Source organism: Physeter macrocephalus, chromosome 8 (assembly GCF_002837175.3).
Source record: "Physeter macrocephalus isolate SW-GA chromosome 8, ASM283717v5, whole genome shotgun sequence".
In the NCBI taxonomy this organism is placed as follows: domain Eukaryota; kingdom Metazoa; phylum Chordata; class Mammalia; order Artiodactyla; family Physeteridae; genus Physeter; species Physeter macrocephalus.
This window is the reverse complement of record NC_041221.1, coordinates 58,467,199-58,483,098: the sequence shown is the minus strand read 5'-3', so window position 1 is coordinate 58,483,098 and position 15,900 is coordinate 58,467,199. Positions and strand designations below refer to the sequence as shown.

General features: G+C 42.9%; 1 protein-coding gene across 5 annotated transcripts in view; it reads right to left on the bottom strand.

The window, feature by feature from the left end:
• SNX18 (sorting nexin 18) overlaps positions 1–15,900 on the bottom strand; it is a 101,322-nt gene that overhangs the window by 74,524 nt on the left and 10,898 nt on the right. The window contains exons 2-3 of one of the 5 annotated variants that reach the window (XR_003680906.2): positions 12,080–12,314; positions 2,091–2,177 (exon numbers count right to left, since the gene is read on the bottom strand). The exons of 2 other annotated variants lie outside the window; for them this stretch is intronic. Coding sequence is in view for 1 of the 3 variants with exons in the window: in XM_007115469.4 (XP_007115531.2) it covers positions 1,924–2,177 (254 nt within the window). In the remaining 2 variants the exon portion in view is untranslated. Of the gene's footprint in view, positions 1–13; positions 2,178–12,079; positions 12,315–15,900 lie in introns of those variants that run through there. 2 more of the 5 variants (XR_003680907.2, XM_007115469.4) reach the window with 2 other exon arrangements.

Sequence of the window (15,900 nt, the reverse complement as noted above, 5' to 3'; positions counted from 1 at the left end):
AATTAACATTTATATATATATATATACACACACACATATATATATATATATATACACACACACATATATATATACACACACATATATATATATGGGTTTTGTTTATAGAACTGTATTTTGCAAACAACAAGAGAAAGTTATTTTTTAAAGAACAATATATTTGGTTACAGTTCCACATGTTGGTAGTAGAGACAAAGCCACATGATGTTAAATCTGGCTCTAAGTTCCCTAAGGTATAAAATTTTGATCAAAATTATGATAGTCTGATCTTAAAAATTCAACCCATATGAGATTACTTTTTAGAGTAAATGTGCTGTTGAGTAATCATTTCAATAACCTTCTCTTTGTATGACTATCTGCAAATTGACCCTTTTCTTTAATCAACGTGACTCACCAGCATTTCAAACTGACCTCTTTACTTCTATGTTACCATTTTAATACCCAGGGATTTCTGAGGCAGCATAAGTTTGACTTCATTAGAAACAGTAAATACTTTAACCTTTCAGTGACAGTTTTTAAATCTGTAAACTCAAGAATCACATTATTGAGCTCAGCAACTATAAGAACATTGAGATTTTGGCATTTCTGACCAGAATCTCTTTGTGCTTTTTAAATTAAGCTGCTTTTGAATCGTTTTGGTATTTATCAGCCATTGTATTTCCCTTATAATAATAAAAGAATATAAAGTAATTTTTAAGGTTAAATGTTCTGGGGGCTTATCAGTACTTAAAAACAGAAACAAAAACAATTACTTTTTTCCGCCAGCATTTGGAATAGTAGAAATTATTTCTGGTCCCTCCTTAGATCAACCAACACTACTTTTCATCACGTATAACACTGAATTTTACAGACATCCCTGAAAAGTTTTTGATTAAGTAAACGAGTGAATCACAGTGGAGTCTCCATCAGTTAACAGTGTAGATCCAGTAACAAAACAAAACAAAACAAAAATCACACTGAATGTTAAAAGAAAATCTTCAAGCTAAAAAAAAAGAAAAAAAAGAAAAGAAAAGAAAACCCTCCTAAGAATTAAAACCGAGTGTGTGTTGTCACTGATTCTGTGCTCGTGTCTCCAATTGATTAGACTCCTCCTCTGGGTTATAAGACATGTTCGACGAAATCTCCACACCAAGTTTCCAGGACACTTGAGTGAAGAGGCTATGCTACTGTAGCATCTAAGGGAACAGAGTGGCACCGTTTTCTTCCCTAACAGACACCACATCCAAAGATGCGCATGCGTGTGCCTCCACTGTGCTCACCAGCATGTGTATCAGGAGACAAAACTTGCTGGGCAAACTGATGACAGCTGACCCTCCCACCCCGCCCCCAGCATCAACAGGAGGTTCCCAGCAGTTTGTCATTATGTGCACTGGCCTTTCACTCTTTCAGTCAGAAAAGTTGTGGTTACTTTAAAAAGGGGGTGGGGGGGTGGAGAAATGAAAAAACCAAGAGTCTAAAGGCACAAAGTCGCATAGCTGCTCTAGTTGGAGTTTGTAAACAGAGAATAAGTTGAATTTAGGTAATCCCAATCTGTGAGAGTAAAAAGGCATCCACAGCAGGCTTTTATCCAGCCAGCTTCTTTGAGACCCTTCATGGGTTTTGAGGTCTACAAAGTATGCACTAAAATACCCATACTTCAAAAAGCAATAAGGCAAATAGTATAATCATTATTCCAAAAGTTACAATGGTAGTGTAGGCATACATAGTATAATTTAGTTACAATGTGTGGTACTGTTTCTATTATATAACCATATTAACTGCTTCTTTCCTACATAATTATATATTCAGCCGAGTTTCAGTTGAACACAAAACCATCCTTGTACCACTGCTGACAGTTGGCAATAGCTCTTTGATAGCAGTTTTTATTCTGCTGTAGAAATTATCCTTGAACTGAAAAAAAGTCCATAATCCAACCTCCAGTCATTAAACACTATCATATTTGTGAAGAGCCTCTTCCAACTTCTGCGTCACTTTTTGGAAAAATATTATCTGTTGTTGTAAGAAATGCTGCATCTGTGATTTAAAGTCTCTTACTCGAATTTGATGGAAGTGGTGAATTTCTGCCAAAGTGGCAAAAGAAATAGTGTTACAGCGATCCTGAATGCCATCAGCCTTTTGGACCTCCATCTTCCCTTCTTCCACGTGTCGCCTACTCTCCTTTACTTTGGTAAGAGCTCCTGTAGTTAAAATAAAAATTAATTAAAAAATATATATGTATCCCAGTGGTACAGCTACATAGTAAACAGAATGCTGGGCATTATAAATACTTGCCTGAACTATTTTAAAGTCCTTTGGCATTTAAAGGGTTGACTATAATCACTTATTAAAAAAGAAGATATCTGGTAAAGTTTCTGAAAACACCTCCATTGCTGCAACTTCACTTATCAAAACCAGCTTTTGCCATTGACCTAGTAGCTATAGCATGTTTCATCTCTTGCAGGCAGAGATACTATAAACGACAGATAACAAACTGCAAGGAATTGCCCCTAAAAAGACAAACTAAGCAACTCTGCAGTTTTAACATTCTTAAAAGGTGTGACACCATTATATACGCATATATTAAGAGAGACATTTACAAACGGGAGTATACTGCATGCATGCCTGGTTCTGACTCCACATTCTATCAGGAGACCCATACCTGCAGCATAATGGCCCTGTGAAGTAAAAATCTGCCTCTTTTTCTTTCCTTTGGTTTGGCCATGTGGCATGCGGGATCTTAGTTCTCCAACCAGCGATCAAACCCGTGCTCCCTGCAGTGGAAGCACAGAGTCCTAACCACTGGACCGCCAGGGAAGTCCCTCGCCTCCTTTTCTTTAGGAGCTGCAAAGATCAGTGAGTTTTGAGTCTGCCCTAGTGATGATCTGGGAATGAAGCCAGAGGGTGTCATAGCCTCCAGTCAAAAAATGTCACCAGAGGGTGTGTGCAAGGAGGAGGGAAGAGGACGGTCTCTGTGGCAGGTGCCATATGAGGGCAGACCCTCCCCTAGAAGCACAGTCATATGAAAACACAAAAGGCTGAGGATGCTTAGGGGGTAGGAAAAATTAAGACTATTCATGGGTTCGTAAAAATGATAAAGCTCAGATCACTTGAGCACAGCCAGCTCAAGAATCCAGAATACCTGACTCCACGTGGCACCCATTCTACTAAACCATGATGAAAGAGAGAAATGTCTAGGACACCTGGCTTGGTGGTCTGCGGACATGGTGATGCTACAGGGGGGAAAGGTAGCCTGTTTAGAAGGCAGTGGGAAAGCTGAGCAACTTTGTTGTGGAAATGTTCAGTTTTAGCTGATGGTGAAATATACAGGGGAAAAGCCCTATATCTAAATTTCTTCAAATCTACAAAATAATATAGAGTAAACCTAGTATTAAATACAACGCTTAGAGGTTAACCAGCGTCCTTTTTTTTTTTTTTTTGGCACAGCTCAAAGACCCGAGAAATTAAAACCCACCGACAACAAATGTTATAGCTATGCATGTATGTATATTTTCATTTATTTATTCTAAAGATCTTTACCTGAAAAGCAGGAGAGCCCTGGAGCAGAGAGAATACCCTGCTTCCCCTGTGACCACACAGTGGAGGTGCCGTTCGTGTTAGGAGAGCTACAGGAAGACCCCTGACCCATTCCCCTAAGAAGCCATCGCCCTGAAAATACAACCCTGTTAAATAACATTTTCCCCATGGCGGACGGGACTCGGGAAGCAGTGAAACCTGCCTGCTTGTGGTCTCATACTAAACAGAGAAAGAGCGCTCCCCCTCAGAGAGAGAAAATAATTTTTTGTAGCAAACTTATGTTCATTATATTTGTACAAGTGTCCTGTCCCAGTTTATATGTAAAAATTGAAGTTGAAGAGACCAGGAAAGCATGAGACAGAAAACTAAAAGAGAAAAGAAAAATATTTCAAAAAGATGGCTGAGAATATGAAATTTATGTTTCAAATGGTTGAGAGCAAGAACAAGAAGTCACGAGAGCCAAGTCTCAGGAAATCTGACTGTTCATGTGATTTGGGGCCGAGGTGCTGGGCCCACCGTGTGAACAACAGAGGACAGGCGCCGGTGCCCTGCCCCCGCAGACCCCCGGGCAGCTGTGCAGCAGCTGTGGCCTGTCCTGCGAATATGCTGCAGGTACTACTTGTTCTACTTACTAGAGTCCAGCACAGAGGAGCTGGGAAACCTGGCCCTGAGCTGTGCCAATATCAACGAACCTGCAGCTTGTCAGACTCCAGATGAGATCGCCATATTCTCAGAAATGACATTCTATTACACAGAACTGCAGACGTGCATCCATAAAACCAACTTACAAATGAACAAGACTGAAGTTTTCACAACCTGAATCACATCGGCATACATTTTCAAAACTCCTGGACACAGTACAAGTATTAAATCTCTGCAAGGCCTGAAGGCCCTTTGGCATTTGACACCTTTAAGCTTTCTGAGTATACATACTAAGGGAGCCGAGAATTTAAGACTCACCTTTCTCCCAACTATAAGTGTATTCACTAAATAACACAGAGCCCCAAACAGTTGGGCTCTGGGGCTAGAACCTCAGCTTGTTTACCAACATTTATGGAGGGTCTAACGTGTAGAGCACAGAGCTGGCACACGGGGGACCCACAAGAAATGTTCAAGTCCCCACCCTCCGGAAGCTCTCGAGGAAATCACCTCGCAAAGCACACTGAGGACAGGCACGCTACCATGACATGAAGTGAAACAGGACCACAATGCACAGAATTCTGCATAGGAGCTGAATATAGCTTTCTCCAAGGTAACGTGATTGTGTCACAAGGGAAAATGCTCGGAGGGCCTGCTACTTGCCAGGTAGTACTGAGGACAAAGCGGGGAGGATGGGGGAGAGGCAGGGAACAGGCGTAGATAATAGTAAATGGTAGTGGCCAAAAATAGTCACAATATAGGCGAGGCACTTTCCGCGTACCAACTCTAACCCTGCCGCTACTTTGCAAAAGACATTACTGCTATTTTATGACAAGGGAACTGAGAAAGCCACCCAACCTCTTTGAGCCTCAAAGTCAGCGGTAACCCAGTAAGAGGCGGAGGAGATGGGATCTGAGTGCACACTGACTTCAAAGCAAACACTACAAATATTCAGAAAAGAAACTGGAGCCTGAATAGGCAAAAGAGCAAGGTGGGCGCTGGTGAGCAGGGTGCAGGGGATAAGGGCTGGGCCACTGAGGATCAGCTATCCCCTCTCCTCCCCTTGACCCCAGGCCTCCCCACCCCCTGCCCCAGAGCTGGGGCTCCCGCACTGCCCTTCTCCCTTCCCACCTTCCTTGCGGGTCCCGGACTTTTATTCTGACATGCAAGTCAGAAGACCTTGTGAGTATGTAAAATAAACCATATAGGTTTTGAAAATTTCCCTCTGGAATCTTACGAACCTCATTCAGTTCACTAATTGTACCTGCAAAAAGCCTTTTAATATTTATAAGATGTCTGATTTTAATATTTATAAGATGTCTGACTTTCTTATCTTTGTAGCATATGATTAGAATGCCACAAAACATCGAAAAAGCAGCACATATTTCATTATTTTGAAAATGGAAGCTCAGACTTACATGGGGGAGGGGGACCTCTCTTCCCCTGCCGCCACCCCCACCCCGACTTAGATCCTACTGGAAAATTATATAAATTAAGAACTACCACCAAAAATAGTAACATACAACCCTTGGATGGGCTTTGCCTTTGTTTGCTCTAGTGCAGTTGGACATCCCAGCAAAAAATTACTTTATTTTGCAAACTAGGAAGGACAGAAAAAAAACACTGAGGAGAGTAAGCACCCAAAGGCCAATTTCACTTGGAATTTTGGTTTAAAGCACTTACTGCAATTCAAATCCATAAGCATAGTGCATCAGGATTGCAAGTAGCAAGGAAATAGGAGGAGATGTAAGATATGTTTTTTAAAAAGAGACATACTTCCTATTTTAGGGACTATTTTTACATGCCTGAAACCACTGAACATCTATACAAGGCAGCATATGTATCAAACAGCATTCTATGAATGTACAAACTCTGGTAGAAGAGTGAATGATAGGTGTAATCAAGGAAGATCATGTCTCCACAAAACAGGACCCACCAATTTAGAGCAAGTTTTAAAACAACAACAGCAACAACCTCTTTCAACTAAAATGTAGCTAAACTGATCTTCCCCCAGATCCACCTTCAGAAGAAAAATGATTAACAATAAAACAGGCTGATACAGGCTGACAGCAGTATACTTTTTTAGGGGCGGGGGCTGCACTGGGTCTTTGTTGCTGCGCGCGGGCCTTCTCTAGTTGTGGCGAGCAGGGGCTACTGTTCGTTGCGGTGCGGGGGCTTCTCATTGCGGTGGCTTCTCTTGTTGCGGAGCACGGGCTCTAGGCGCGCGGGCTTCAGTAGCTGTGGCTCGCGGGCTCTAGAGCGCAGGCTTAGTAGTTGTGGCGCACGGGCTTAGTTGCTCCATGGCATGTGGGATCTTCCTGGACCAGGGCTCGAACCCGTGTGCCCTGCATTGGCAGGTGGATTCTTAACCACTGCACCACCGGGGAAGTCCCAGCAATATACTTTTTGAAAAATCGTAAGAGTTCCTGAGTTGAGACAGCAGTCCAGTTCTTCTCTAAGCAGCTGGCTGTTAAAGTTCAGGAATGACAACCCCAAAGACCTTCAGCACCAAACCCCCCAAAAAGAAAGTTATCTTTTGTAAAATATTATTCAAAGTTTAAAAAATTATTTCCTTTAGAAGAAAAGCATTTTGCTTTTAAATATTCATCTTACAATCCTCTGGTTAGTTCTTCCTATACATTTTAACAAACACTAAGGGTGTGTTCGCTTTCTTATGAGAAAGATAAAGTCAAGTCATTCAGTAAGCTAATTATGGAAGTTAATTAACTGGTTTACTGAGAGTGAACAGGAAAAAAAAAAGTGGCATCCTTTAAACAGCTCAAGCTATCCATCTGCACAAATCGCATGGGTGTTTAAACACTTGGGGATTGACAAACAGAACTAATGGGTTGGGCAAAAAGTTCACTCGGGTTTTCTGTAACATCTTAAGGAAAAACCCAAACGAACTTTTTGGCCAATCCAGTACTTTCTGGAGTTTCCCTGAAGCTTCCCTCTTACCCCTCTTCTACCCACTGCATTTCTAAATTCTGGGTTCTCTCAAGATCAAAGTGGGTACATACTTTTCCAATAGAAATTATATTACAAACATTGGTTGGATGTAAGAAAAATAGTTTAAGTAATAGAACTAGCACTTGGGTTTTGTCACAAATGGCGTATTCTCGCAGTTTGCTGATTCTCAAACTGGGAATTATCTGTACACACTTCTACGCTTCACATATTTTCATACTTAAAATATTAAGTATCACAAGGGAGGCAGAGATAGCCACATTTTCAATCAGGTTTAGCTTCTAAGGAGTGAGAGTTGGAGAAAGAAAACTACTGGAGCAGAGTTAGATCACTACAGGCTTGCTACTTCTAGGAGAGCTTAAAAAATTAATTTGTAGCTTAAGAAACAACTGCAGAGGTACAATTGTAACCACCTGTAGAGTTGTAACAAAGCATTACAGCATATTTTTAAATATTCTCTCAGCCGTACTGCATTTTTTACCAAACCCAAGAGGAGTGTAAATAAAAGCTAAAACCATGGCCCAGAATCTAAAGAGCAAAGGGAACACACATTTTTATCATGCAATCAATAAAAAAACAGGCAAGGGTTTTCAAAACCTGTACTTTTTATGTGGCTAATTTAGAAGGTATCTATCCCCTGCCAGGCCTCTCCTCTCATAAACATCACATTGCTATCTTGCTTTCATAACAGAAAAGGAAAATCAAAGAATTAAGAGAGAGAAATGATAAAATAAAGCCTAAGGTGAAAAGTAGTTGCTGTTGTATTAAACAGAGGACCCCATAACACTCATGGGTAGGGCAGTGGTTTTAAAATGAAAGAAAATTAATGTCAAACACATGGCTAGTGGGAAGGAGCCACACAGCACAGGGAGATCAGCTCGGTGCTCTGTGACCACCTAGAGGGGTAGGATAGGGAGGGTGGGAGGGAGACGCAAGAGGGAGGAGATATGGGGATATATGTATATGTATAGCTGATTCACTCTGTTATACAGTAGAAACTAACACACCATTGTAAAGCAATTATACTCCAGTAAAGATGTTAAAAAAAAAATGAAAGAAAATTTAAAATAGGAGAGATCAGAGGGAGACACATTTTAGAATGGGAACCTAAGTACATAACTGTAAAACTATCTCTCGGGCTAAAAGACAGACATTATATGGAATAATATATGGGCAAAATAAGATTTTACTATGAAAAGAAAATGGTGGAGGCAAGTATTAAATTCTGACATTAAATAAGAAGGGGCTGACAACACAGAGCAGTATTCTTCATTTAAAAAAAAAACAATAAGACAAAATAACAAGAAGGTAACAAATGAAAAATGGTGCAGCCTCCCCAAGTTACACAACTGAAAATAAACTCTTAAGGTGTATTTGAAGTGCAGGAAAAAGTATTAACGAAAGTGGGGCAATATATTTCCACCACACCCATGACTGTGCTCCCAAACAGGCAAAAGCAACCCAGCTCCCGTTCAGGACACCAGGCTGAGCTGGACACATTTCAGGTGTTTCTTCCTCAGAGGGTGGCAGAAAGGAACACAGAGACAGCCCCTCCTAAAAAGGCTTACAGGCTGAGAGGAAACCTTCAGCTGAGCACTCTATCTAATTATTAAATCAGTTGGACAAATTGTTTCAATTTCTCCACAGGACAGAAGGTTCACCCAGGAACTGATCACCCTAAGCCTTTATTCCAAAGAGTGGAGCAGGAACCCTGCGACTTCCTTCTCATCCATCACTCCGTCTTGGCAAGGCACCCACTGGGGAAGCTGGGAGAGCTGATTCCTCAGTGAGAAGGGCAGAGTTGGGTCCCAGATTTTTTAAAAATGCACTCTAAGGGCTTTCGATGAGTTTTTGGTACAGTTTTCTCAGTCTCTCTAACAAGAGGCTAAGTGACTTGTCCAAAGTCCCACAGCTAATTCCTGGCAAAGAACCCACCCTTCCTACCTGCCTGCCAGCCCTGCCACTTCCCACTTAACATACCAGGCAGGGCCTCTGCTCCACTCTGTTGAAAAGGGTCCTTCCTTTTCCACGTTTGGAGAGGTAAAAGGAAAACTAAACCAGTATTTCAACTTTGCTTTAGGACCTGCTATTAACAAAATCTCCCAGACTCCTTTGGCATTCTTAGCTGACTCTGTACATGCAAAATTCCTAACAGGTTCATCTTTATACTTATCACAATTGCCCAGTCTCAGAGAAGGGCACTTTGCCTGCTTCACCATCACCAAACCCAGCAGAACTCATGTCCTAAATTCACTCCCAGCCCTCACCTACCATCTGCTTGGTATCTTACAAAGTGAGCACAGTTTTAAAGCATGCTCAGGCTGGAACGAGCATCCTGCTTCATAATCCGCATGCACTCAATTTCAGAGGAATATTACACGTTTGTGGTGAACATAAAAACATAAAGAAATCAATCATATGACAAAGTTCATTAATATTATAACCTTAAAGGGCTCAAACTCAAACAAACTCATTTTATAGATTAATTACAGATTAATTACAATCCAGAAAGTCAGCACCATTTTTTTCTTTCTTTTTTTTTTTTTTTTTTAAATTTATTTATTTATTGGCTGTGTTGGGTCTTCGTTGCAGCGCACAGGCTTTCTCTAGTTGCAGCGGGCGGGCGCTACTCTTCATTGTGGCGCGCGGGCTTCTCATTGCAGTGGCCTCTCTTGTTGTGGAGCATGGGCTTTAGGCACACAGGCTTCAGTAGTTATGGCTCATGGGCTCTAGAGCGCAGGCTCAGTAGTTGGGGTGCACGGGCTTAGTTGTCTTCATTGTGGCGCGCGGGCTTCTCATTGCAGTGGCCTCTCTTGTTGTGGAGCATGGGCTTTAGGCACACAGGCTTCAGTAGTTATGGCTCATGGGCTCTAGAGCGCAGTCTCAGTAGTTGGGGTGCACGGGCTTAGTTGCTACGCGGCATGTGGGATCTTCCCGGACCAGGGCTCAAACCCGCGTCCCCTGCATTGGCAGGCGGATTCTTAACCACTGCACCACCAGGGAAGTCCCAGCACCATTTTCAAAAGCATCACGTTATTTACACAGCATGCCATTAAATTACGTACATCAGTAAAACTGTTTAGGAAGCATTTTATTGCCATTTTGGTTTTTCTAAAATGAGAGCAGTGAAGCTCTGGTGTCATCTAGTCAATTAGCACATTTTAAGAACCCACTACCAGCTGAACTAAAGCACATTAGCAAATACAGTCACACTACATTAAACTCTGCTGTATCCTTTGCTTCTGATTTGCAGAGAGAAAGCACTTTCCTGGCAACTTCTGACCCAGCAAAACTAGATGGAGGCAAAAAACCACTGCAGTGCCTCAGGCATTTTAACCAGGGAGGCCCTAAATTCAGCTGAAGGAGTTGTCCAGCTTCCTTTCAGTTTCCCTGGTTAAGGCCTCTCCTCCACCTCCCTCGGGCCCCCCAGGGCTTGCTGGCTGTTCCAAATGCTCCCAACCCACCAGTTCCTGCACCTGAACTTTGCCTTCCTTTCTTCAACCAAATCTCTTATTCTCAGTATGCTTTGTCCCTCCACAGACCAATTATACAAAAGGCCCAGTCACTAAGCAACAGGGATCCAAAGGCTACATTTTCTCCCTTAAAAAAAAAAAGCAAGCATTTTATTTAATTTTGAAATCATGAATGTGCCAGAAACATCAACTAGATTTTCTGTCTTCCCAGGGCCCTGCCCCAGAAAACCCAGACCTTGGTGTGAGGGACAGAACAGGAGACAGGCTGAAGGGCACAGGGTCAGCTGCGCAGAAGTTGCCCAAGACTGGACTAGACCTGTTTTTCTTCATTCCCTCGTATGCGTAAAATGTTGAAAGAGAATGCTAATTTGGTCAACGTGGCCTACTTTGCTCTTATCCTCTCATCACTGGTACCCACCCCTCTGGGTCCCTGCTAACTCCCCATTAACTCTTTCCCCTCCCCTTTCCTTCCTCCTTTGGTCTCCACCCACCCACTTGTTGATTCCTCCTTCCCCTCTCTGCTCCAATATTTACTTTTTGATTTTTTTTTTAGTAAAACGGCTCAAAAAACAAAGGCTGACATTACGTAACAGAGACAGAACGGCCGTCCATCCAGGCAAAACAGTCCACGTGAGCACCTGCTCTATGCAAAAGCTGTGGTCTGCACCTCGCGGGGTCTCGTTTTCTTCTCTCAGAGGTGGCCAGGAAACTTAGACAAGGTAAGCAACCTTATGAGGTGTCAGCTGCACATGAACCTGGGCTGCCCAACTTCCCAGCCCAAGCAGTTCCCTGTACCTGCCCGACGGGGGATGCCTCCTCCCTGAGATCTCAAAGCCCCATGCCATGGACCAGCCCCGGTACACAGCACGCCACGCCAAGCCCTCCAGAAGCCTCATCTCAGGGATAAGCAACCCCTGACCTGCCTCCAGGCCCTCAAAATTCTATTCCTGAATCACATCCTACTAAGTGGGCTCCAGATTTGGACCACATTAATAAACTCTGGAGGGCATGAATAGTACTACTGAACTCAAGTCAGTGACAGCAATTTTTTGAAGGGATTAAGTGTCCTCAGAGCCAAGAACTATCAAAATGCAAAGATATAATTAATTTAAAATTCACTTTCAATTCACAAAGAGAACTACTGAGTCATTTTAAAAGGAGGGAAGAGGGTCTCGGGACAAGGATAATAAATTGCAAAAAGCAATAACAACAAAAACCTGGCTGCTTTATAATGAAAAAATTAATCATTTAAAAAACTCAAGCCTCTAAGCTTGGTTTGGCCCTGAAGGTACAAGAAGAAGTCGTTTGTTCTAGTAACAGCCCTATTACATCCTAATTAAGCAGTCCTTATAGCTTCATTCAGCAATCACCAAAAGTATAAGGGCAGAATGACATTTAGTATGAATGAAAGCATTCACTTGAGTGTACCACATCTTAAAACATTTGATTACTTTTACTCACTATGTACATACATTCACACAGCTCACCTTGTTCCAAAAATGAAGAGGGAAGTCACATGATTATATCTCTTGTGGCTCATTTGGTAAAACAGGCTGTTCATCGCTAGGAAATTTTACATATAATAAACATTCTTATGTTTCAGCTGATACTGAATATTAAATCTGTGATAAAGATAGTAGGGTGATAGATTCAAGAGAACTCTGTAAAACAGTGTCTTTATTTCAGCAGCGTCTGGATACAATGGTGAAAATGTTGATCTGCCTATGGCCAAGCAAATATAGATAAAGACTTTAAAATCTGAGAGTAGGAAAAGCATGTATCATTATTTTTCTTAAAGATTTTATACCCACAAAATCATAATAAAATAAGGTAGAAAGAATATCCTTGATAATCATGAACATACAATAAAACTTGAAAAAACAACTGATGTTGTAAAACAGAATCCATATAACGGTTTAAATTCAGAGAATACAGTTGATGTCTGAGATCCATTGTTCATAGTTCCTAATTTCCTAATTCTTTTGTTTCCTGATATACATGCATGAATATTGGTCTGTACAAATAAAGCGGCATTAGATATGTTCGCAAGCTGCCAGCACTATGAATTGAAATGACCTTTGACATACAACAAAACATACCTGTACCTAAGAGAAAAGTGAACTTTGAAAACTACCTTTAACCAAAGGTAAACCTTAGTTTCTTTTTTTCAGGAAGATAAAGGGAGGCCCAAGCTAAAATAAATCTAATAGAAGCTGCTAAACAGATAGGCCCCTCTATACGGGGCAGGAAGAGAGTGAGGTGGCACCGGTCCTTTAGAATGGAAACCGGGGAGATGCGAGCTACCCGCCCAAAGCCAGGATCCTTGATTGCCACGACTGCTTCTGAGAGGGCTGCAGTTCGTACTACAGTTAGAGTAGTATTTTCAAAGAATCTTTCTTCTCAAATATTCTTCTCAAATAATGCCTAGTTTTTAACTTTAGAATTGTAATTGTAAACCCTGGTGTTAACCAACTGCTATTTAAGCTATGGTGGTACTAGTGGTGAGCAGCCAGCCCAGCATTAATCGCTTTCCTTAGTGCCGTCTGCTGCGGCCCTTATGACTGGAACTTCACATGGCTTTATAATCACTAAGCTTTGGAGACCATTTCTAAATCAGCTGTTGTAAACTTAGGAACACTCTTGACCCTGGGGTTTTCCTGCTTCCTGACACTGGCAGGGACCAGGTTTCCACTGGCTCTGAGTCTTTACTCTGGCCGCATCTGGACTTCCTGAACTAGTCGTAAATAACCAGCTGAAGCCAAAACAAAGCAGCTAGAAATATATCATTTTAAGATAGACATGAAATACAACTCAAAAAACATGAAAACTTATAGATTACCCATGTTGACATTCACTAGTTTTTAAAGATGTCTCATTGCAGGCAATAGGTGGGCTTTTGTGAAAATCACAGATGTCAGTATAACTAAGTATAATTTAAAAAGCCCAGAAAATAGGATTTCTAAGACTCCCTTCAGCCCCATTCCTTCTCTTTCCCTCTAATCCTTCTCCTTTTCTTAACCTGCCTATTTCTATTCCTGGCATCACTAGTTTCTGTCACCCAAACGGAAGACTTCAAAGCCCGCCTCGAGCCTGGTCTACTAATAAGCCTCTGCCTGCCTGTACTCAGCCCACAGGAGCAGCTTCTTGGGGACCAGGCTGCACTCGGTGAGGGATGCCTCCAAGAGCTCACAGTTAGGTTTCTGTGGCTCACTTCCTGTCTGCCAAGTGGGGATAAAGAGAGAATATACCTCAAAATCTCCCATGAGGTTTAAATGGATATAATGCATATAAAATGTGAAGCATCATGCCTGGCACACAGAAAGCCCCCAAAGCATGTTCCCTACTTTTATCACAATTCCGATGTCACTCTTCAGTTTCAAACCTTTAGTGGCTGTTGACTGCCTACAGGATAAAACTCAATTCTCTAGCAGACGTACTACTTACTGTAGCATAAAGAGTACTGACCCAGGTCAAGGCAAAAAGTGAACTCAAATGCTGTCTCCTTATTAGCTGTGTGACCCTGGAAATCACTTTATACCCCCGAGCTCCCACAGGTACCCAGTGGGGGAGTTAACAGCTGTGCTGGGTTCAATAGTATCTCCCCCCGCAACAAAATTCACATCCACCTGGAAACTGTGACTGTGACCTTATTTGGAAACAGGCTCTTTGCACATGTTAGTTTAGGTGAGGTTGTACTGCGTTAGGATGGGCCCTAAATCCAACGTGATTAGTTAGCATCCTTAAAAGAAAAGGAGACAAAGGGACACACAGGGAGAACGCCAGGTGAAGACGGAGGCAGACTGGAGCCAAGAACAGCAAGGAGTGCCGGCAACCACCAGAAGCTGGAAGGAGCCTCCCCGAGAGCCTTTGGAGGGAGTGTGGCCCTGCCGACACCTTCATTTTGGACTTCTAGACTCCAGAACTGTGTGTGAGAGAATAAATCTCTACTTTTTTTAAGCCACCCGGTTTGTGGTAACTTGTTTCAGAAGTCCTGGCAAACGAATACAATAGCTAATAGTTAATGCTTAAAGACATTTGCCATAGAAAGTGGTTATTCCGTGGTCCACCCAAAGAAACTGAGGCTGAGAGGAGCTGCTGGTGGGAACTCAGCCCCACGTAGTTGTGCGTCCAGGCTCACTACCACCCTGCTGCTATACCCACTCCTGAACAGAATTAGACACAATGGATGTGACTGCCCGCAATACTGCTGCTCACATAGCAGTCAAAACTGGTGGACATAGCTACACATACACCAGCTCCCTAACCTGCTGGACCTCCAAGTCAAGGGTCAGCAAACATTTTCTTTAAGGGTCAGATAGTAAATATTTGATGCTTTGCAAGAAAAGGCAAAATCGAGCCCTATTTAACCATTAAAAATGGAACCTTTAAAAAATGTAAAAAGCATCCTTCGCTCAAGTGCTATAAACAAACAGGCACCCGGGTGGGTTGGACCCGCAGGCTATAGTCTGCAGACCCCTGTTCCATCTCCAAGCATCTCCACTGATGGCTCCACAGGCCCTAGTGTGCAGGTCATTTTACACTCCTTCCTGTCCCTTGCCCCACTCCTGTTGGCAAACAGCCCCTTCTGTCTCCTCCTCCTCACTCCCACAGACACTGCCTCAGTTTAGGATTGCACCATGTCTTGCCTGAATCACTGCAAGAACTCCCGATCTCGCCCCACCCTGAGCCACCCTTCACACCTGTCTCCAGGACCTGCGCATCTAAAGGGCAGGCCCAACCACATCAATACCCTTGTCTGATCCTCCATGATGCTCCCCCCATCACCTCCAGCAGCACAGCAAAATCACGTGAGGACCTTTCTTAAGAACATCAATGTCTAGGCCACACATTCCTGACATTCAGATTCAACAGATCCAGGGTGGGGCCCACGTACAGCTGCAACCACTCCAAGACTGACTGTTCCAGGCACCAGAATTTAATCCCTGATTCTTGGACATATGGTTCCCTCCGCCCAGAACGCCCTTCCCTGCTCTGCCTCCAGGCAAATTTCCAACTGCTTTGCAAAACTCTTCTTAGACTGAGACGGGGAGAAGCCACCCCTGAACTCTCCCGTTCACTCCGAGTAGTTAATCACGCCTCCTCTGTCCTACTTCACACCATGGCACGTGCCCACGACTGCATGAGTCACGCTGTACAGTGACAGCTAACTCACCCTGTCGGCTTCCCTCACCGACCTGAGCCCTGGGCTTGCAGCGTATCAGCTTTCATATGCTTATCAAAGCTATCCTAAAGCGGGGCTTCCCTGGTGGCACAGTGGTTGAGAGTCCGCCTGCCAATGCAGGGGACA